We start from the raw sequence: 23,071 nt of genomic DNA, 5'->3' as shown, positions 1-23,071 counted from the left end.
TAGAGGACGTAAAGAAATTTTTTAGAAACTCCTTTCACTTTAGAGATTTTTTTTTTTTTTAATGTTTTATTGTGTTTGTGTTAAATTTGTTTTTATGAAAAGCGCTGTACAAATAAAGTGTAACTGATTGATTAAGGACATCTGTGGTAGGAACTGAGCTCCACATGCTTTATCATAACCTGAAATTATGGTGGTCTGCTCTCACATGCTGAGTTGTCTTTATAGGTCTCCATCAAGTCATTTACAATCTCAGAGTATGCTTGCAACTAGTTTCACTGCCATTTACAGTCTGGTGACACGGCCTCCTTAAGGTTTGAAACTGCTCAATAAGCCATGGTGCTTTAGGAAAACTTTTTGAAAGAGGTGCAAGAATATGACAATGGTTGGAGAGGACAGTATTAAACTAATTCTCATGAGTTCAGAGTGCAGTGAGTGAGCCAGTAAACATTAGCTATAGGCAGGTGTAGCCAGGTGAACACTGAAACTCATGGCCTTATCGCAACTTATTCAAATGTGTAAGAATGACAATTGTCAACAGGACACAAGGTTCATAAATTCAGTAAATAGCTCAAAGAAAGAGTGTTCCAATTAATTGCATTTATTTTGTAAAAATGTTATCACCTTGGGTGATGACTCCACACTGCTAGAAGCAAAAGTCAGCAGTGTTTTATGTAGTTACAGATCAGTAAACCACTTACTAACATCTACAAGTGTGCATTTGTGTATGTACTTCGTCAGCAAATTCATGGTCTTCATTTTGATTAACTTAGTGAGAACCTCTTCTGTGGTGAAGCAAACCGGGCATGTCATTAACACATCAGCTGCAGCTGGAGCCTAAACCTCTACCATACAGATGTGTTTCATAACCCAGGTCACGGGCTGATTTGAAGCCAACTGAAATGTAACCATTACATAAGAAAGAACTGACATGTATCATACCAATATCAGTATTTTATATAATTTCTGAACTACAATATAGGCTGATGATAATTAACAATTTATAGCCCTGTCTTCACTTCCAACAGTTTAAAAAAAAAAAAAAAAAAAAAAAAAAAGATCATGTCTTTAAGGACAGCGCCATACTGGTAACATTCTTTAAGTATCTCTCCCTCTATATATACAGAAATACACATACACACACATACACACATATATTTCATCACTGCAGCAGAAGTGGTGAAAAAATGTAATTTAGCCATATGGGAATATAAAAGCAAAATACAGAGCCTTTTATTTTCATTAGAAAAAAAGAAAACAAACTTTTCCTGTTAAACCCACTGGAACAAGTCGCTCACTGTGACAACCAGATCACTGGAATTCACCCTGATGTTCAAAGGTGCCACTCAGAACTATTTACTGGTCAAAAGTGAACACAGAATTATTTAAAAAAACAAACAAACAAAAAAAAAAAAAACAAACAGAAACAATTGCAACAGAGGTTTAAAGCACAAAAGAGGACGGGCTTTGCTCTTTAGGGCTTTTCTTAGATAAGTGATGATTCCAGTTCGGGTCTATTCAGACCATTTCCTCTCCAAACCAGCACTAAGGCGGCCAGTACTGGGAGTGAAAGGAGTCAGTGTTTCCCCTCAGTCCTCTAGTCCACCTTGACCACACTGTAGATCTTATTTACAAACCAGAAGCAGGCAAAGAAGCCAATGGTACCTGAGAAGAGAGGACAGAGTCGTGTTAGAGCACTGGTTTGAAAAATGCTATTATAAAAGAGATAAATTAAACACAGTGCTTCTCTCTGGACTACAAACTATTGACAAATTGAAAACACCTGGGTCCCCCAGACAGAACAATTTGCTTTTGTACATTCGACTGTTTCATCATTACAGGGGATTTGTACATGCAGGCCTCATACAGCTCAGTTCAAAGAAGTGGGGACCAGAAATAAATGGCAAAAACTAATGAAAGGAAATGAGGTAGTGGAGTTAAGGTGCTTCAGGAGCACAGACACCAAACATTACCCCGCCTTTGCATGTTAGAGCCAGCTTTCTGTCGCAGCACAGCCAATTTCCATCTGCTAAAAGCCTGATAAATTCCTTTTGAGAGGAGGGAAGATTACAAAAGCAGTGCTTCATTTTGTCAGGGTGAAAATCTAGAGAGCATATTTGCCTGATCTCCTCTCTGGGGAGAAGCCAGATTGGTCAAAATCCTGGATGAATTATTCTGGGTGTGAAAGTCCTATCTGACTGCTCAATGGGAACGACGCAGCCCACTCCAGAATTAAGTTCTGATCAAAGTTGGGATGAGGTGAAAAGCAAAGACAAGAAAATAAAGATTTTTTTTTTTTTTTTATAAAAAAGGGAAATGGGAAAGATTAGGATTATTTAGATCAAAACTGGGAGCAAGGAAGGAAACTGAAATCTTTTCCTTGAATCCTTGGATTTATTTCTTAGAGATGATCTTCTGACATCTCTTCCCACTGGTACTTATGGCCCTGTCTAAAGATAGTGTCTGACAGTGCAGCAATGGCAAGCTGGGGCTACAGGCTAACTTTATCTGGCCTTATGACAGTAAAACACCAGCAAGTATGTCATCATCTGACAACATGGTGCTCCATATGTTTCTGGGCGATGCTGAGACTTGGCTCTTGTTCCCCTGCTATCAGGTCTTGTACATTATCCTCTTTCCTTACACATCACTAGTCTCATCTGTGTGGGTGTACAAGTGAGCTGGACAGGAACAGATAGTGCTGTTTAGCATGAAGACAAAAAAAGAAGAGGTGCTACTCATAGCCTTTTGATAGCACTGCTGTGCTATTGAGCACAGCCTTCATCATACAAGATTTCAGGTGTCAGCAATGACAAATTGCCAAAACAGCTATGGTCAGGAATCCTGGGTGCATATAGGCTTATTATAATCCATGGCAATGAGTGAATATGATGCTTGTGTCTTTTGATCTACAGCAAGAAAAGGAAGAAAAAAAACACTGATAAAACTAGGCTGATGCTTGTCAAACCATAGACAATCAAATTGACCCAAATAAGTCTGCAAAACTAGATCTGACCAAGAGGGATTTTGAACATTCTGGTCTAATTTTCCAGAATCTTCTCTATGACTTTCTTTACACTTCAAACAGACTCTGAAAGATGACAGATCAAATGGGACCCTTGCAAATAAACGCTCTTTAACTTCATTTGACACAGTGCTTCTTAACTGCCAGTAAAGCAATAAGGCCGGGGCTTGGCTGCAACAAAAGAACAAGCAAACAAATGTTACACAATATTTTAGGCTGCCTACACATCTTAAGAACAGGATGGGGATCCTGAGTCGTACAGAGTGATATAGACATACACGTTCTGCTACAACACTGAGCAAACAGAGCCACACACAGCACACACCTTCTTGCGTCTGATCCACGCAAATGCTTCAGGCAAACATCAGCTATTGTAGCCTCTGTAATTATCGTAACTCCACTGGTCATAAAAGAATATGCTGCCAAGACCATCTGTTTGAAGAATGTCTATATCTACTCATGACAGTCTTAATACAAAAAGTGCTTAATACCTTACAAAAAGGGCAACTGCTTCTCACATTAAGAGATGAATCAGATGATGAATGTATCATTGCAATGTGTCATAAAAAACATTTGACAGCGCTCTAATTGCCAAACCGGTTCATCTATCAATGAACTCAAGTACTCACCTGTAAAAAGAAAGAAGATGAGGACCATGATCATTGTGTAGCCAAAGTAGAGAATGGTGCTAGCTGCTCCAATGATCTGCAGCTTGGAGAAGAAATAATGTACAGCATAGATGAACAAATAAACTGCTGTGAAGCCGCTGGTCAGGAAGGAACGCCACCACCAGTGGTAGTCCTGCACACATTACAAAAGACAACAGATATTCAGATTCAGTGATGAGAACATGGCTGTTGAACTTCAAACCTGATGATATGAAACAGAGAGAGAGAGAGCATTATCAACGTTCAAACAATAATTTTAATCTTTCCAAAAAGGTTCTCTGTATGACACCTGGAATTAAATGAAAATCCCCAGTTACAGGGATCGACAGTGCTACAGTATGACTCTGATTTAGCCTACAGTGCAAGTAACAGTGAATACATACATATGTACATGTATGTGTGTGTGTGTGTGTGTGTGTGTGTGTGTATGTATAGATAGATAGATAGATAGACAGATAGACAGATAGATAGATAGATAGATAGATAGATAGTTTTTTATACTTGGCCTTTAAATGTAATCATTTTTCTGCACTAAATTTGTTTGACTGAACCATTATATGCAACATTTTGCTACCTCAGCGCATAGATGGAAATAGCAGAGCAGGATTGTGGCCTCAGAGCAGGTGATGAGCAGAATGATGAAAACCAGGAACAGGAACCCAAACATGTAGTACATCTGGTGAGACCTAAAACACAGCAAGCAACAGATAGGTTAAAACAAAATCCACCCTGCGGCCAGGTACTATTATGGGATTATTCAACCTCCATATCAGTCATCTGGGAACCTAACTCACAAAACAGGAATTTCTGATCAACAAGGGAGGACAACATTCCTATCTTCTCACCAAATGCTGTTGAGAATGAAGAAAAGCTGAATGAAGATGCAGCCAAAGGGCAAGATGCCACCCATGATTATTCCAGGGATGGGCTTTGTGAAGAACGACTGCTCTGGAATCTGGCGGGGAATCTGGTTGGTTCGCACTGGTTGCTCTATTGCCTAGAAAGTTCACGGGTCAAAGAAAGATGCAACAATCAGTAACACTCAAACACAAATGATCTATCTATCTGCATATCTCTCTCTTCATGCATCATACAGAATATAGAATACTGTCCTATCTTCATAAATAAATTCACATCTAAAAGCTAAAGCTTGATAAAATCACAACCCAAAAAAGGCAAACTCACAGGTTTCTTGAATCCAAAGTAGGCACCGACAAGGGTGAGGGGCACAGAGATACCAAACCACAGGGCCAAAATGGCCACGAGAGTACCGAAGGGGATTGCTGCTGAGGAACCCTCCACCCAAAGGATCAGGTTCATGAGGAAGAAGTCAGCAAACACAATCCTGGGAGAAGGAAGTGGAGGGAGAACAATAAAACAGAAACATGATACAGGCACAGCAGCTGGAGGGGCAAAAGAAAGGGACAGATACATTGTGTGTTCGTCACCCCGGCGTTCCAGGGCTGAAATTAAGCTCTACAATATGACCAGTGAGTGCAATCTCAGCAATTGTGGAAAGCTAACCTACCCAGGGCATAGGAGTGCCGTCAACAGGACATTTGTCTTCCACTTTTCACCTCCAAAAGCTGAGAACAGTAAGAGGAGGATGGGTGAGAAAACTATGTCAAGACAGAACATACTGACTTTCATAGTGTCTGCACTGTAAATATTGTAATGAATGGTGCTATACAGTTATCAGCTAGCACGTACTTTTGTACAGGCGTGCAGATACATATCCAGCAGGGGTGCCCAGCAGAACCCAGAGGACCACGGCACATGTCATGAGAGCACCTCTGTTGGCTGGGGACAGGAAACCCAGACAGGCCAGGACTACAGTGCAAGAAAAAGGTCATTAATGCACTCATTCAACCATCATCACTGCAAATTTGTGGTAGCATTACTGGCCATTACTTTCAGAGTTTTAAAACTATTTCAAATCGGTTTGAAAATGTTTATGTTTGTAAATATGTTGCCCTGGTTGATAACACAGGTTCATACATTTTACGGGCTGCTGCAGCTCTGTGTGGCCCACCTAAGCCTTATTCTGAATTTTTTTTTATAACATCTTTTAACCTCTCTGAATTTAGCATTCTGCTTCCTTGCTGGTTCTCTGGACGTATGTTACCATGACAACACAATAAAACGGAGCTGGAGGGCATTACAGGAAATAGGGTTTCGGAGATAACCAGCTGGGCCAAGCTTGAAATCATTTGTATTTTGGTTGCATATGGTCAAGGCTAAGCCAGCTCAGAGTCTATCTCGGTATATCCTCCACTGCTAGCCCACTCCAACTTAAAAGCAATATAAACCAATCGCACAGAAATTGAAGAATATGAAAATCTTCAGGAGTCAGCGGTTGACCATGACCGACCAGCTAAGGTACTGGCAAAACAAAAACACACTCTGCAAAGTTTGACAGAGTCATTCTGCAAAAGAGTGCCTTATAACAAGAAAGGCAACAGATGGCAAGAAATACCAAACGCTGTCACCAATTACACTGCAGATGATCCGGTGCCAAATCAAGCAGCTGAGAGACATGGTTTCTAACAACTTTGACTACTTTAGACACCCTGCCCAGCCGGTAATATTTCAGTCACACAGCTCTGTCTAAATTGTATGATTCATGTCACCAGAATAAAGTGCACAGGGTTTCAGATTTTGCCACAACAATGGATTTGATATCATTAACAACATCTAATATTCTATTAACAAGAGCAAGCTAGTGCAATACAAAACTTTTACAAATACATTTGAGATTTTTTAAACACATTTTTGACGGATGCAAAATATCATCAATCATCACTGTAAGCAAAATCCCCAGAGATATTGAGATATCATTTTTTGTCAATATTGCACACTCCTACATTGCTCTGACTCCATGAGATAAAAAACGTATTTTGCAGGTCCCATATTTTTTGTTCTACTTGAATACATTTTTCTCAAAAGTTTAAATTTTTTATAGCCTAATCTGCGTGATAAAGGTGAAATTTGATGTCAGCAATCTTGCTCGGAGCAACAGGATAGATTTTTAGTATATCAGTGATGCAACAATTGCTGTCATGATTTTAGTTGCAATCAAAATGCAAAACAGGTGCTGCTCATTTATGCTCGTACAAACTGTGTGTGGGTTTAATTATTGCAGCTGGATGTGTAAAACAGTGCTTACAGAGGGTGATGAAGGTCATGATGAAGATCTGGGTGCCCTGTCCGAGGAACACAGACAACAACATGCCCTTCCTGGGTGGGCGGAAAACATCCCCGTGTACTTGTTTCCACCCCGACTCCTCCTGGGCGTCCTCCTGGGAGGGCCAAAGACAGTGATACACCACCAATCACAACCAGGGAAGACCTTGGCATTTTGCATATAAGGACTAAGCAACAGGTAAGCCAACCACCAAGCAGTGAGAAACACCTCACACTCTGACCCCTGCTGCATACGGTGAGACGGAAGACTTATGTTCATCAAGGGTTGTAAAATATGGTGTGAGTCACAATTTAGCCTGTTCATGAAGATTTGCTTCCATGTTGAAACTTGCACAATAAGAATTAGCCGCACCATATTTTACTTATTGTTCCACTGTGACCCTTTGCAAAATCAACTGCCCAAGCACATGACCACCTGATTACTACAAACAAAATATTTGTTCAATACGGCCTTAAATAAGCTTACATAGAAAGGTGTTTGTCCTGAGATCGATGCAAGCTTTATCAAGTCTGCCTGCGAAATACCACAAAATGTTTAGAGATCTGGTTATTCAGAAAGGGTGCTAGTGAAACTTAAACTCTTTGCTGTCAATCTGTTCACATGTGTACCCTTTGTTACACTTTGTAATGTTGAAAATTTTACACATATAAAACATTTACAAATATATACAGCCGTCAAGCTAAAAACAAAGATGTTTTTTGGAGATATAAGGTGTTTACTTGACAACAGTGAAATGGTAACTATTTTGAATAGTTCATTTGCACTGCTGCACAATGGCTCCATTATGAATGAACCAAGAAATAATGACATTCAAATTACAACTGTTGCTATATTCTGACTCTAATTTATTCCAGTTGCATCTGCTACACATCTTTTCTTGTGTGCTAGTGCTAAGTATGTATCTGGAAAGAGCAGTGATAGAAGTGGAGCTAAACAACATGTTCATCTTTACCTGGTCCACCTGGTTGTATCTGGCGATGTCCTTGTGGAGTGTTCTCAGCATGATCATGGCCACCATGCCAGACAGGAAGAGGACAATGACCAAGGAGTTCATGATGCTGGATAAATACACACACACCATATATTCAACCTACATACACCAAGAGCAAGAAAACCTTAAAAGACCCAATATCTCCATGATGGCCTGTGTGAAGAATCTCCTCATACCTAAACCACTGGATGTTGGTGTGCGGCATGGAAACCAAGATGTAGTCCCACCTAGACGCCCACTTGATAGAATTGTTTTCCTGGGAAGAGAAGATATCAAAAATCCCATGTCGTAAAGGTTTCATGTCTCTCATTTTCACGGCTACATGAAATTTGTGCAGTTTAACATTATATTATGTTAATTGTCACATGGTGTGGAGGTCTACCTCAAAAGTCACAGAGTAGGTGTAAGTTATCGCCACATCACTATCAGACTCCCCAGGGATCTCCATTGGTGGGCCTTCACCACAAGTTGGGTTTTTCTCATCTGAATGCTTGATACTGTTATGAACAAAACACAATCCTAATTAACTCATTTCAAATTAGTCTAAACAGGTTCACGTTTTATTCCTACCTTCAAGATTCAAGATTTTTATTTGTTACATGCATTATTGTACATGCACAGCAGCACTGAAACGTGATGCAGCAGTGAAATATGATATGTTTAGTCGCAGTAGTTTACTAGTCTCTATATTTCAGGCTCTTATTTAACCAAATATTGGAGTTGGATAACAAGTTGTCATTCAACTGCAACCAAGGATTGAAGTAACAACTTATTTACTCGCAATACTGTACAAATTTGGTTGACTCTCCATAATGGCAGTCTGCAGAGACAAAGGTGAAGAGTAATCTGACTTCACTTTGTTGGTGCATGTGTTTTTTTTTTTTTTTTTTTTACAAATTTCCAATTAAAAGAATTGAGTTTGAACTTTGTACTCTGATATTTTTAGAATTGCATGGAAAAGATCATGTATGTTTCTAAACAGTAAGGGTACATAATGCATTAACTGCTTTTTACTTTTACTTAAGATCTTTACAGCATTCCTTCTACTTCAGGAAAATATTACCAAAGTAACAGTACTTCTGTTCGAGTATCATGTTCTTGTACATTTTCCACCACTGACTACAACATAGTAGAGTGTAGTAATGTTTATTTTATTGGTTCAATAGAACTGTGGTTGGTTGGATATGGTTTTGTGCTTGTTTTGAGTCAAGTTGTAAAACCTGTAACAAAGAGAAACCTATTGTTTGACCTCAGCAGTGCTCTATGTTTGTCTTTTTTATTATGGTAGTAATACAATATCTGTCAACCAGCTTGCTTTTACCTTTTAGGCTCCAGGGTGGCAGCCACCAGTCGAGCCCCTCTCCATCCCTCTTGTGCTCCACTGTGGTAAGTGATCTTAATGTCCACATGGTTGAAGATGTAGAAGGTGTTTTTCTTATTGAACTCAGCCTGAAAAAAATATTCCTTTCTTTAAATTTATGATACTCAGATTCATCAAGATATAATGGGTTAGACAGAGCTATTTTAATGATGCTATCTTCCTCATACTCTAATTATTCCACTGAAGCCTAACTTGTTTCACAATATGCTTGACTTAAATAAGTAACTATCAAACATCACATATATGTTTAAAATCATCAAACATCATTCCATTCTTAAGATTCATGACTTCACTTCAATAAGTAAGTGAAAGACTACACTCTATTACAGCTAAACAAACAGGTACTTAACAGTGGATCTCAAAAGATACAAATGAAGAAATATGTTCATTGTACTATGAAATAAATTTAAAAAATAGGAATTATCATGATTCCCAGGACACTGAGTGCCACTGCCTTACATTAAACAAGCCACGTTGCTGCCTAATGACCAATCAGCTGAAATTTAACAAGCCGATGTTATGTACAATTTAATAGACAATTCAGAAAATGTGACTCACATTAATTACACAGGCATCTTTAGCTCGACCGTCTGGTGTGACAAGGCAGCCAATGGGGAAACCAGGGTTGCAGTACTTCTGACTGTCCTCGACTTCATAGCACCAGGTCACTGGCATGTTGTCGATGATCCTGAAATGACAATTGGTTGAAACTAATGAACTGCTCCCTGAATTGAGTGTGAGTGCGTTCATGCATCTCACAGATCTTTGTTTCTTGCTTTATGCCACACCTGTGAGAAAGTAACTCATAACTGAAAGGTAGTGCTGAATGTGTTTCATTAGAGGTGTTGTCTTACCAGTGGTGTTGGTAGTTCAGCTGCATTCCCTTCTTGAGGAAATCCAGTTTGGCTATGCTGTCTTGATTGCCCTTTGCGTAAGTTCTGGTGCATACTGGCTTGCATTTCACCTCTTTATTGAAGCTGAACTAAAAACATAGAGAAGACAGTCACTGCCATGTGGTAATAACAGAGTAGAGAGAAGAGTAGATTCAACATGCCATCAATTACACAAAAATGGACGTGTTCAGAGTGGCCACATGATGCTCCATGCAGGCCCAGAAACTCTAATAATACTCACTTTGTACGGCGATGTCTCGATTCTTTCACCAAACAGCACCTGTCCGAGGTTCTCAGAAGGCCTCTTTTCTTCAGCATCTTTGCAAAAGTCAAACCTGTGACAAATCCACCATGTGAGCCGTCTCAGAAATTGATATTGAGGGAGTAATACACAAAACGACATAAGGCATTTAAAAAAATGTTACTTACACATCATACTCATAAGGCAGGACTGATTCCACTGAGTCCAAGCGATTTACAAATAGCTGGATGTTCACCTGTAAGAAAAACATCAATCCGTATCTTAGCTTCCTGATTAGTAAGCTAAAGATAACCAGAGGCTAAATAAAGTGAACTGAAGTAGTTAGACCTTTGATAAGCCCACCAGTATTATGGGATTATGGAAGTACAACGACACAGATGTTAAGTTGTAGTACATCATGAAAGTTTAAAACAATGTAATGGATTCGTCTCTACAAAGCACCAGTAATTTGCTGCACCCCTGTGGTTTAGTCTATTTACTGGAACTAGCTGCCCTGGCGTTGGCAGGCAACAGAGCAGTGGCCAGTCGTGGTAATAACCATATCATCATCTATGCCACCATACATCGTTTATGCCACTGCGTGCATGGGTTATTCCATGCTGGGCTGGAGGAAAAACAGACACATAAACATGAGTACTTGACACGAACGGCACATACGCAGAAAAGGAGCTATGAATCGGGAAAGAGCGCTAGCATAGTGCCTCCGGATTCAGGTGATAGTCGGGGCCTAAGGAAGAAAGCTGTCATGCTAGCGCTACTAAGGAGGGAGACAAAACAGACACACTACACATGTGACAACTCCGTGATGCTGTTGCGCAGAGAATCCATAAACTAAGACACGGAAGAGACGTGAGATTTTTGAAAACATACCTGGCAATCATCGCCTCCTTTGCCCTCTTCACAAAAACTCACAGGGGCTAAACCCGGAAGATAGAAAGCCGAGCACGAATGCAAAGCAAACAGCAAGAAAACCGGCACAAAAGCCGAGTCTATCCGCCTCTTCATTTTATCGCGAGTGCAATACGTCGCAGTTTGTATTTACTCAACGCAGATTTCGACAGGGAAACGTTGTTTAAGTGAGCACGGTTCGTTAGTTAGCCAGCTCCTTCTTGTAGCCGAGCTGCGTCGCTGCCGCCGTGCTGACCTGGCCGTCTGACAGCGCTCGAGCTGAACGCCGCGGCGACGTCAAGGTAGAGACAACAGGAAGAACTGGAACTACAGGACCTCGCCTTCAAAACAATACAACTACAGGCTCCGGGCGCATACGCTGCTACATTAAACCACATACAACACCAACAACACCAATTATCTTGTCATGTACGACAGATTAATCCTGAAATACATCTCCTATTCACACTATGCTCCTTTGGTTTACTTGAAAACAAATGCACGAGGCCTTTAATTTGAAAGGCAAAACCCGGGTTTATCGTATTCTCGGTGACTTTATAGGTTGTGTTTATTAGAATAACACATACTCGTATATCCATATTAAACACATATTTTGGACAGCAAATTCAATGAGATGATCAAAAAACAAAGATAAGAAGGAGATGGAGATAGTCACGAGACAGCATTCTGACAGGAATTAAGATTAGAGGGCGGAATAAGTGACCGGACTGGAAAAGCAGGACTGTACAGTAGGCCTAGATGACACGTCAAATTCTTGTGTGAAGTACAGAAAGTTTCATTTTTTATGTTTTGTCCGATGCCCAGTGTTCTGTGCGTTTTACATTTTTGATAAGGATATTTGCCTCGATTTTATTGCGTTTATTTATTTATTTATTTATTTATTTTTTGAGGAAGGAGAATGAGAACTAGATTTACTTCTGAGCTGGGAATTAAAATCCAAAACTTTAGCTGGGTCTGCTTATGTTCTACATCACATGACTCATCTCTCACACATTATTGAAAATAATATGTGACAATTACAGTACAGACAGAGCTGGTGAGTAGTTACGTTAGCTGTGAAAGTGAAAGTCCGAAGGTTGTTTCGTGTATATTTTGGGTTTGAGTCTTCCTCCTCTGTTTCATGTTGTTTTCATGATGTGGCAGCTGCTAAGCCCCTTTTAGTAGCTAGGGTAAATACTGAGACTTCCCCTGTTTCAGGTCCAGAGTTCAGGACGCTGTGAAGACCAACCGGTTTGACAGGAAAGACAGGAATAGGCTTATGGTTGGACATGGCAACACAGGATCAAAATTTATGATGGAGTATTCATAGTTTTTATTTTAAGTTGTGTTTTTATGGAACTCTTAGCTAGAAGATAGTACACCTTAGATTGTAGTGTGTGTGTGTGTGTGTGTGTGTGTGTGTGTGTGTGTGTGTGTGTGTGTGTGTGTGTATCCTGTTTCTAAGAGATAGAGCTTGATTTTGCATTCACAGTCTTTTCATCCTGTAAGAACTGTAAACGTGGCCTATATAACCATTTCAAGGTCTTCCTATGACTTTTGGTTTGCACTCATTTTCCCAACACCGCTGGCGTTGTTTATGTAATTGTTCTGTTTGCAACAAAATAAAGACAGAAATAATACCACTTCCCATGCATATTAATAGCTTGTTAATGTTGTCAGGTAAAGCTGTTTTAATGGATTGCGTTCAGAAATATTTCATAACGTGTTGCCACAGATAAGGTTATACTAAAGAAGACATGAAATGATTCCAGTTTCAATTTTTTTTAAATCTTTGGTTAAATAAAACCAAATCACAGCTGCAGTGTTCTTCTTTAACCTGAGGAAGGCAGCAGTGCGCAACCGTTACTTACAGTCTGCCGCAAATCCCAGAAGAAGACGAAGAAGAAGAAGAAGACGAGGCGGACCAGCAGAGAGAAATAGCGGAGCATTCATTTGCAGCAGCACGGAGTTATTAGCATCTTGGGGCGGTAGCTAGCATCCGATAAGTGGATGCCATTGTCTAAATATCAGATAACCATTAGTGTTAATTTTCATGTTTTGGGGATAAAATACGGGCACGAGTTGTACACAAGCTACTTGTCAGCCGGAACGACCGTGCTCGCTCTCTTGCTAACATTAGCCAGCTAGCGTTAGCCAAGTAGCCGCCGTCGTGGGCACATTTATCGCCATTTTGCGCATTCAACATTGCAAGGCTTTGACCAGGAGCAAGGTAGCCACAGCAGCAATGTCGAAATAGCGGTTGCAGATGTAAATGTTGCATGCCGGTGTAAGCAAATTGCCACGTTTGTGATGGTTAACACTGCGGTTCTTGTTGGTTGTTGCAGGCGGGGATTTTTCCAGCATGGCAGAGGCAGACCGACCAGGAAAGCTCTTCATCGGTGGGCTGAACACCGAGACCAACGAGAAGGCTCTGGAGCAGTACTTCAGCAAATATGGCAGAATTGTCCAAGGTGTGCATGCACCGAGGTGCAAGAGAGTGAAGTCTCATTGCATTTGGCAAAGTCACATTTTCAATCGCTTTTACCCAATCAAATAACTAATGCTTTGTGGGTTTGATGTTCCTTGAGGTTTGGGAAACATTGAAACAGTGAATGCAGACAAAAACGTTAAACTTGATGGTCTCAGCTTTGTTAACAGGATACCATTGTCCTATTTTTTATTATTATTTTTTTTTTTTAAGGTTTCAAATCTTGTACTTTCAATCTAATCTCTGATCTTCTTGCATGCTTTGATCATACTCACCGGGTTTCCAGATTTGCTATCAAGAAATGCTTTCCAGGCACGTTTGAAGGAGACAAAGCAGGGCAGAGCAGTTGGTTGTGACTGTGTACTCTTGTACTGTTCATTGTAGTCCATGGATAAATGGTGTGATTTGCTAATTTGTAAAAACTGATCTCCTCAAGACAGCCTGTCAGTCTTAATGTATTTTATCATTTCAGTTCTTTTGATGAAAGACCGGGAAACAAACAAATCAAGAGGCTTCGCTTTTATTACTTTTGAAAGCCCAGCTGATGCAAAGGACGCAGCGCGGGAGATGAATGGAAAGGTAAATATAATGATTAGCCGTGTTCTAGCATTACATGATTGAACAGATATTTAACCATTTGTCATTGTTATTTTACAACTCCTTTCCCATAGTCTCTTGATGGTAAACCTATCAAAGTGGAGCAAGCAACAAAACCTCAGTTTGAGAGTGCAGGCAGGCGAGGACCGCCACCACCCCTACACTCCCGCAGTCGGGGTCCACCCAGAGGACCCAGGGGATCCAGGGGCGGCCCCGGTGGTATGAGGGGCCCACCATCCAGAGGTATAATCACATTCATTAATTTGGTTAATTGAATTAGTAATCATGGGCCAGTCCAATAACAAAATGTTCTTTGATGTGTAGAGCTGTGACAGTAAGGATTTTCTCTTACCATAATGAAAAAGCAATGTATCCCAACAGTTTGGCCCATTTAAGGAAAAAAAAAAAAAATGCACTGATGACAGTAATGAGCTCAACCCCATGTCAGGCATGTTATAACCACAGTTGCAGTTATTGTCACAGCTCTGTTGATGTTCTTTTGATTTTATTAAATACATTTTTAAATAAACTGCATCCAAGCTTAGTGTTTTAATACCTGCGTTTCTTGTCTGTCAAAAGACTACTATGATAACGTAGGGAATGTAGAACCCTTCTTTAAAGGGATGTCATCCAGAGGACCCCCTCCAATGAAGAGAGGACCCCCAGTCCGTAATGGTGGTCCCCCACCCAAGAGGTCGGCCCCATCTGGTCCCATGAGCAGACGTAAGTACAAGAGAACTGTCATCGTCCCTTTAAATTGTGACCGTTTCCTTCTGGTTCAGTTCCCTCTGCATCTACTTTACTAAATGCAAAATGTAGGGTGTATGGAGAGGGACTGGAGATTAGTCTGATAAGGCCGACTGAATTAAAATGCTACGATGGTGATTAATGATGTACACCTTATGAGTTTTAACCCTGGGGGAAAAAAATCACTTCTTGACATCGCCGGCTCAACGTGTAGTTGCATGGATGTTATGCCTCATATTGTTTTCAGTCTCAAACAACACCTAGATATCAGTTTGCACCTTGTTTTGGTGTTACTAATACCTTTTTAAATACCAACATAAATGCATCCAGAGCGGTGGAGCTAACTGGGAGAAAACATACCGGCAGAGTACTTAGTCATTTCCTGCTTGTAAATTTGTGCTTGTAAATACACACATGCTGATGATATTATCTATGAGCAAACGCATGCGGTATTTTTGTTTGTCATGCAAAGGAGACACGACCTTGAACATACTTACAGGCCTCCTTTGTCAGTGGAAGCTAAATATAAAAACATATTTGCTCATGAGTTCACGGTCACTCTTATCGACTGTGTATCTGCAGGGAATGGTTAATAGGCTTATTTATATTTAATTTTCTTTGTTGTAGCCCCCATGTCGAGGGACAGAGATCCCTACGGTCCACCCCCTCCTCGCAGAGACTCCATGATGTCCAGGAGGGACGATTATCCATCACCAAGAGATGACCATTACAGCTCAAAAGACGGGTAAGACATAAATTGTTTGATATTATGACTAAGGATGTTCATTTCCAGTGTGTATCCATTCGGGCAATTTAAGTTTTAGCATTTCCTGATACCTTTTTAAAATAGCGCTTCCTCACTTCCTCACTAAATGCTTCTCCTCTCTGATGTAAAGTAATTAGTGACAACAGAGGCTACTGCTAGCAGCTTACAAAAAGTGTAGTTGACAGATAAATTTAGTACTAATCAAGTAATAAAGTTGTTGCAGTAAAAAGGAGTAGGAGTGATTTGATGAAAATACACATAATTTGCCTGCCTTGAACAAAGTTGCCTTTTATCAGAGCTGCCTGTTTATCAAAAGCAGTGCTCATTGTGCTCTTATCAAATCACTCCCCTCTTTATCAGTGTTTAACAGTCCTCCCTGTTCATTAAATTTGATTAATAAACCTATTTGGTATGTTGTCGTACAAAATGATACTGATGTATGTTCACTTTAATAAAATGGGTTGTAATTGGGAATTAATTTATCAAATCAATTATACAAATCGGTGTTTTTCACAATTTGTCAGCTATATTACCATGTCATTTGTGTGAGGTCCACCCATTTATACAACAGACTTTGATAAAGAAGAGTGTTTTGATAAAGACAGGAGTGATTTTATCAGAAACTGTTTGTCTGTTTGTTTTTATTCAAACTGCTTATAATTTAGGAAGGATTTATTCAGTCAGTCACTCCTCACCATTTATCTACTGTATATTTATCATAATTTTTGCAAGCTCTACCCTTCTTACTTTCCAAAAAAGTGCCATGTACTAGAGATGTGTGTTTCAAGAAAGAAGACAATTTATCTGCCAACAGATTTTTAAGAGAGGATTGTTAGTTGCACAATCTTTTCTTTTTTTTTTTTCTTTTTTTTTTCTTTTTTTACAATTTGGTTATTATTTTAAAATTCTGACACATCCTTAGGAAGTACTTTTTGTTTAAATATACTAATTATGTTTGTTTAAATATACTAATTAAGTACATGTATTAACAGATCAGATGTTGATTGAACAGGTTGTAGCCAATACCTCAAAATTCACCTGGATCTGCTCCGATACATTATTTAATATTAAATCAATGCATTTCAAGTAATTACATTTATTTTCTGTGGACTCTGAAAACGGATTCTGTTGCGGTAATAAACAAAAATCAGTTGATGCCAAAGAAAACTTACTGATAATATATGTTTAAAGTCTGTTTTTAACATTATATTAATCGTGCTGTACTTGTTTCACAGCTATTCCAGTCGGGACTACAATTCCAGGGATTCGAGGGACTACGCTCCCCCTCCCAGGGATTATTCCTACCGAGATTACTCCAGTTCCAGTTCCAGAGATGATTATGGCTCAATGTCAAGGGGATACAAGTATGTTTGTGGCTTATTACAAAATGTTAAATTTTGAGCCGGTAAGGTATGACTATCAAATAACAATTGTCACTTCTGTGTAGTGACCGTGATAGCTACGGGGGAGGCCGGGAACCCAGAAGCTATATGGACCGTCCAAGCGGGGGCTCGTATCGAGACTACGATGGTTACGGTAAGATTTGATTACATGACCTTAGCGAGGAAAGATACCACTGTGAAGCGAACAAGACCTGCACGATTAGTTGATGAGCAGTCAAAAGCGTAATGTTGATTACCGCAATGTCGACCCGCAAGAGGCTGCAGTTTTTTCTCCCCTCCCAAGAGGAAATGGCATTTCTAGCAGCCTCTTAAAACCACTTTTTTTCTTGTCCTGAGCAGAGTCCCTGACCAACAAACCGAGTTCCACATTGGAGAGCATTTTTCATGATATTCAGAAAATTCTGTGCATTGATATGTCGTTTTTCAGACCTAATTTTGCCCCTCCTAGTAGTGAAAAACAGTTGTATAAAAACTGTGTCCACATAATCACAGTTCATATTTTAATTGCAGTATTCATCAAAAGAATATCAGTGTTTTTGGCAATATCATGCACAAATAACGCAAACTACCTATTGTGTCCCTGGGAGTTGGCAACCATAAAGGAACCCCCAAAAAATCCTTGGAAACGTCTCTTGACCACTCAGTCTGTTGCACTTTCAAAGCACTCCCTCAAGGAGTAACCTTCACAAACCATCAGGACCTCTCTGAAAACCACGTGCTTACCTGCAGATCTGACACTTGGAGTTCTAAAAGGAAAAATGGCTACTCAAATCAATGGCATGCTGAAAAGGGCTTCATTGCTCATTTGTTCCCTATGCTTGGATAAAAATTACGGCCATATCACCTAAACATCCCATGGTAAATCTTAGTCAAATCCATAATGATGGGAAACTTAATTCAAATCGTTTAATTTTTTTTTTTTTTTTTTTTTTTTGGTACAGAATAAATTCTCATATTGGCAAAAAATGGGCACTTCACAGTGCAAGAAAGTGTGTAAATTGAACCTTGCCAATTACCTGACCCATTGACCCTGCAGGTAACTCTCGCAGCGCCCCGCCTTCAAGGGGCCCCCCACCATCCTATGGTGGGAGCAGTGGAAGCAGTCGTTATGACGACTATGGCAGCAGTTCCCGGGATGGCTATGGCAGTCGTGACAGTTACCCCAGCAGTCGGAGTGACCCATATCCGCCTAGTCGTGGTGAGCGAATGGGCAGGCAGGAGAGGGGGCCAGCTCCCCCTGTCGAGAGAGGCTACCCTCCTCGTGATTCGTACAGCAGCTCAAGTCGTGGAGCGCCCCGCGGCGGCCGTGGTGGCAGTCGAGTCGATAGAGGAATGGCTCGCAGCAGATACTGAAATGGACATGGAAATCACATCAAAGCAAACGTTATGCCTGCGTGCTCAGTTAACATGTGTTGTGGGAAGAAATTTGAAAACATGACAAACTACCCATGTCTAAATCTGTGGAATATGAAGCTGTTTATCTTGACTTTCCCAGTTTAGTTTTATTTTAAGTGTAAACTTTTTTCTTTTTTTCTTTTTTTTATTAGCATTTTCCTGCTCATGTAATGGTACAGTTACCAAGTGAGTGTTTTTGTACATTTAGTGTTGTTGAAATCTGCAATGCCCTTGGCTCTGGCTTTCCTACACTAATAAAGCTTTTAGTCAGATCTTGACGACTGCTGATCGATAACAAGACCACAATGACATGAATGTAATCACACGTGCTCCTTCACAAAGTTATTTGTAAAGCTCAGTTGAGTCTCAGCTCGTGCCACATAACTAGTCGACTGACTTTAGGTAATTCTTAACACAGCTGTGCTTCCAAGTGTCCCTACTGTTACGAGGGGATTAGGCAAATGTCACTGTCAAAATTTTCCAATGTAGTTTTCCTTGGAAATGGATCCATCACCCTAAAGCCAAAGTATGATGGCTTGCAACGACATAACCAAAGGCCACATCAACCAAATGCAAGAGTCTTTTCAACTCGGCCGATAGTCAACAGCTGGTAAGCAAAGTAAACCTCTTTTTCTCATCTGTAAATGAGTTTCAAATTGTCCTGTATTGCAATCTCCACTCAAAGGCTGATGTTCAAGACAACTTGTGCCTCAGAGGACAAAAGAGAAAAAAAAGCAGGTCAACTGAGTGTGGCTTTTTGCATTGTAGTCCGTTTCATCAACTAAAATTGTCAGTGTGCAACAACAACCCAAGAAGTTTCATCTTTTGTCAACAATGAAAGTTTTACAGCCATTTTGCCAACTGAGCCCTCAGTCGCTGAAGATCCTTTGTGCCCAACTACCTTTCCAACAACATAACTAAGAATGATTGGCAACAGTGCTTTCCTAGAAATACTAGAAAAAAAGATCTTGGGTAATTAATATGGAAATTGCTCTGTTACATTTTTTGTAAGACCCTCCCCCTTACCTTTTTTAATTTTTTTTTTTTTAATTAAGAGCCATTTTCTCAGTGTCCAAGCCTTTTTCACAAGCATGCCAATTCAAACAATGGAGACCTCTGGGAGAACATCAACGTCCTAACAGCCAAACTGGACACTGAATCAATGAAGCGAAAAACAAACAATCGGACCGAGGAATACAGGATCATTTTCAGACTTTTTGTGAATACCTGGTTACGAGACTGGCAGCGTGCTGATATGTTGTTCTTGTTGCAGGATGAGCAGCCCTCTGAGGCAACTGCCTTTGCAACATACCTGATTTGTGTCCTCAAGTGTCGGGACCAGTGGAATCTCAGGCCACCTGGACAGGTATGTCCACCTGCACTCATGATGTGACCACAGAAATGAACCTGAAACTACCTGAACAGCTGATAAGAGATTCATAACCTTAAACATGATGAGAAAGTGATTGTTTGGGAAATGAATTCTTGTACACTACTACTGGTCCTGAGTACAGATTTCATTTCATGTGTAAGCACGCAAATGACAATAAATGAACCTGAACCTAAATTACTGAATACCTTTTATAAATGCACTTGCAGTGTTCATACCTTTACATACAAAGTGAAAAGTAAATGTTTTTGAAATACTGATTTTAGCCAGATGTTTTTTTTCCCTGTAATAGATTTATAGTATATTTGAATTTAACTTTTCATCGGTAACCAGTTTTGTGCATGTACTGTCCTTCAGATCCTGGTGCAGGCCTCTGTTCAGCCAGTGGTGGGACTCTTCACATGAACCAAAGAGTGGTTGAAAGTGGACATATCGACGGCTGCCGAATCATTCATGTTCAGTTTCTGGTGCTAAATAAATAAAATAATAGTAAAATAAAAAAGTCCTTGTCTTGTCATACATTAATTTTGTATTTTAGTTTGATGTTTTTGCATGTATTTAAATTGTTGTATTTTCCTCAGTGCAGGATATTTTTTGTACAACAGAATAGTTGGTTTTATGTCGGTCTGTCCAACCTGTAGCTGCACGGCACATAGTGCTTCTGGAGCTGTTCTAATAATGAGGACCGTAAGCATTTTACATGAATGTCAGCATTTATTGTGCTGCATATGTTCTGAGGGGTGTTGACAATAGCTTTAAATATCCTCTGGCAAGTAGGGGCACCTCCAGTGTGTGGGAAGTACTGATTTTGGCACACATTCAGCACCTAAACACAGGCGTTTCTGTGCTCATGCTGGAAAAGCCTGGCCTATGGTATAGCAGGTTTTATTTGAGTGGAATACCAACTTATAAAATAACTGGCTCTTTTTCTAAATAGAATTACCTCAAGGCATAGCTTATTTTTGCATATTGATTAGACTTCTAAATGGACCACTGATGCTCTGATAACAGCACAAAATGCGACTTGATGAATAAAAGCTAGACTAAACTGCAGGTTGAAGTACAGTAGATGGATTCATATAGTATAGACCAATGGTTACCAAATTGGGGGTTGTGGGCTAAGGGGTGTGTATCCCAAGATAAAGACATTTTTTCAATGTTTGTTGTTTTTTTGTTTTTTTTTTTTCTGTTTTCACAATCAGAAATACTTAATTGTTCCTCATGAGAAAAGGGTCAGTTGCAGTTGCTCAAATTCCCATAAGAAGAATATATATCAAAATAAGTGAAATGATGCAAAATAGAAAAATAAATAAATATAAAGTGCATTAAAATGTGAAAAAAATCCTATAATAATACAGCAATATATACTGAAACAAACTGAGAATATGTAAAATATATATATATATATGTGTGTGTGTGTGTGTGTGTGTGTGTGTGTGTGTATACACCGACACACAAACTGAATTATTGTGAACTCCTGCCGGTATTTTGTCAGATATTAATAATTAGTCAGAAACAACGTGGCCAGGTGAGCAGGTCACCATGCATTATGCAGCAGGTGACAGGGGGCCACACGCCACACAGATCTGGAGGCCACTGCTATAAACATCGTCTCTTGAAAATGCATTTGGCCTCGTTTTCAAGCAGCTGAGATAAGGCATCATCCTTTGTGTTACTGATAATTTTGCATTATGGACTACCTCAAGTTATTTGAAGAGACGTAAGCGCTCTCATGAGTAAGTGGGGGAAATCACTCCTGTGGTAAGGTGCCTATTTGCCGGTAGGGGTGATCATCAGTCCCTAGAAACAACCTCGTCTTTTTTTTTTTTTTTTTTTTTGTCTTACTTAGCAGAAGTGCGGATGTGAGTTGCATATTGATACGGAACAGGCCGCCCGGTTCTTTACAAATGCATGCTTAGGCGATGATCATTTCTCGGAGCTATGAATCCAGAGGAGCAGACGGTAACGTGGTTAATATCATTAGGAGTGCTCAGTTCGCCTAAAAAGAATATAGCGGACCCGGAGGAGTTTTTGAAAACATCGCTCAAGGATGGGGTCGTCTTATGCAAGCTCATGGAGCGGCTCATACCTGGCTTTGCTCCCAAGGTAAGTCGAGAATTTGTTGACTTTAGTTAACTTAAGTCAACAAATGCCGTGGACATCTTAATGATCGACGTCCCTGGCCGGGAAGGGAGGGGTTAGATGAAAACGATATGAGCAAGAACTTTTTTCCCCCCGCAGGCCTACCAACACCAAACAAAACGCCGTGTAGTTTTAATTGCATGTTTGCTTTGGTTTTATGGAGGCAGGCGCGGCGATTTGCAGCGGCATTTGGAGGAATCTGAAATATGTTATGAGTAGTTTGTATATGTGGTTTCCTGTGAAGCGGGGAAAATGTTCCGCATTCTTGACAAGAGTGAGAGTATGTGTGACACCCACATATTTGAAGAACAAATTCAGTGGCAAAGTGTGCACAGCTTATTAAGACGCCAGCCGCCCGAGTCGAGTCCAAGCGCCTGGATTCGTGCGCTTCTCAGTTTACAGACAAGTTTGGGTTGCAATATTTGTACCGTAATCAACACATGCGCATTTATTCAGATGACAAAGTTGAGTGAAAAATAACAGTTGCCCAGACTACTCGTCACTTCCTCCTGAAAGGCTTGTCTTCCTGGTGCGACCGCCCCTTTGGACAAGTGGCGTAAAAGTTGCGTCAAATTCGCAAAAAAGTGCGCGATTGAAACCGGAAACGCACCAACATCGCCTTCAAAGCAAAGCAGGCAAAAGTGTTGTACTCTACCCATTTTAACAGCCATTTTATGTTCGGCTATGAGTCATAATTTAACGGGAGTTGTTAGACTTTATTTAAATTGAGCAACGAATCATGCCTTAATGTTTTATTTATACTGACTTTCTTTTGAACGTTGCGCACGGCGACGCGTCTGTCAATACGGCTTTTATTTTGAAAGCTACACCGG

General features: G+C 40.1%; 3 protein-coding genes across 7 annotated transcripts in view; 2 read left to right on the top strand and 1 right to left on the bottom strand.

Annotated features, from left to right (window-relative positions):
- Window positions 1–575: 575 nt before the first annotated feature.
- tm9sf5 (transmembrane 9 superfamily protein member 5) lies at window positions 576–11,589 on the bottom strand. Of its 2 annotated transcripts, XM_030061970.1 has the most exons (18): window positions 11,293–11,589; window positions 10,590–10,657; window positions 10,402–10,495; window positions 10,122–10,249; window positions 9,826–9,955; window positions 9,208–9,335; window positions 8,269–8,383; window positions 8,063–8,142; window positions 7,848–7,953; window positions 7,361–7,408; window positions 6,857–6,989; window positions 5,401–5,520; window positions 5,219–5,276; window positions 4,876–5,035; window positions 4,536–4,687; window positions 4,265–4,376; window positions 3,652–3,823; window positions 576–1,662 (listed from the first exon to the last, which is right to left on the bottom strand). In XM_030061970.1, the coding sequence occupies exons 1-18, from the start codon at window positions 11,425–11,427 to the stop codon at window positions 1,595–1,597; spliced, it is 2,007 nt and encodes a 668-aa protein (XP_029917830.1). In that variant the 5' UTR covers window positions 11,428–11,589; the 3' UTR covers window positions 576–1,594. The 2 variants fall into 2 exon arrangements, with proteins under 2 accessions (XP_029917830.1, XP_029917831.1); XM_030061971.1 differs by lacking the exon at window positions 7,361–7,408.
- A 1,615-nt stretch (window positions 11,590–13,204) lies between these two features.
- rbmx (RNA binding motif protein X-linked) lies at window positions 13,205–20,592 on the top strand. Of its 3 annotated transcripts, XR_003928836.1 has the most exons (10): window positions 13,205–13,540; window positions 13,656–13,781; window positions 14,271–14,377; window positions 14,470–14,638; window positions 14,975–15,118; window positions 15,770–15,887; window positions 17,144–17,272; window positions 17,356–17,444; window positions 19,980–20,072; window positions 20,454–20,592. XR_003928836.1 is itself a non-coding variant. In XM_030061994.1 (9 exons), exons 2-9 carry the CDS (start codon window positions 13,673–13,675, stop codon window positions 18,662–18,664), a joined length of 1,155 nt encoding a protein of 384 aa, XP_029917854.1. In that variant the 5' UTR covers window positions 13,205–13,540; window positions 13,656–13,672; the 3' UTR covers window positions 18,665–18,984. The 3 variants fall into 3 exon arrangements, 2 of the variants coding, with proteins under 2 accessions (XP_029917854.1, XP_029917853.1); XM_030061994.1 differs by lacking the exons at window positions 19,980–20,072; window positions 20,454–20,592 and adding an exon at window positions 18,348–18,984 and having other exon boundaries at window positions 15,002–15,118; XM_030061993.1 differs by lacking the exons at window positions 19,980–20,072; window positions 20,454–20,592 and adding an exon at window positions 18,348–18,984 and having other exon boundaries at window positions 13,206–13,540.
- A 1,358-nt stretch (window positions 20,593–21,950) lies between these two features.
- arhgef6 (Rac/Cdc42 guanine nucleotide exchange factor (GEF) 6) overlaps window positions 21,951–23,071 on the top strand; it is a 28,288-nt gene continuing 27,167 nt past the window's right edge. For both annotated transcript variants that reach the window (XM_030061928.1, XM_030061927.1), the window contains exon 1: window positions 21,951–22,202. In XM_030061928.1, coding sequence (XP_029917788.1) covers window positions 22,038–22,202 — 165 coding nt within the window. In that variant the 5' untranslated portion in view covers window positions 21,951–22,037. The remainder of the gene's footprint in view (window positions 22,203–23,071) is intronic.

The sequence above is a fragment of the Myripristis murdjan genome, chromosome 10 (genome assembly GCF_902150065.1).
Source record: "Myripristis murdjan chromosome 10, fMyrMur1.1, whole genome shotgun sequence".
Classification (NCBI taxonomy): domain Eukaryota; kingdom Metazoa; phylum Chordata; class Actinopteri; order Holocentriformes; family Holocentridae; genus Myripristis; species Myripristis murdjan.
Note: the sequence above shows the minus strand (reverse complement) of the source record. Positions and strands in the feature narration are given on the sequence as shown.

Bases quoted from the DNA above. Each gene is read 5' to 3' on its own strand.
- rbmx (XM_030061993.1), top strand. From the start codon at position 13,673: ATGGCAGAGGCAGACCGACCAGGAAAGCTCTTCATCGGTGGGCTGAAC. The intron at 13,782-14,270 runs GTGTGCATGCAC...TTATCATTTCAG, and splicing joins ATATGGCAGAATTGTCCAAG to TTCTTTTGATGAAAGACCGG. The intron at 15,119-15,769 runs GTAAGTACAAGA...TCTTTGTTGTAG, and splicing joins ATCTGGTCCCATGAGCAGAC to CCCCCATGTCGAGGGACAGA.
- tm9sf5 (XM_030061970.1), bottom strand. From the start codon at position 11,427: ATGAAGAGGCGGATAGACTCGGCTTTTGTGCCGGTTTTCTTGCTGTTT. The intron at 9,336-9,825 runs GTGAGTCACATT...TATTTTTTTCAG, and splicing joins AAGATGCCTGTGTAATTAAT to GCTGAGTTCAATAAGAAAAA. The intron at 5,036-5,218 runs GTAGGTTAGCTT...TCCTTCTCCCAG, and splicing joins ACGGCACTCCTATGCCCTGG to GATTGTGTTTGCTGACTTCT.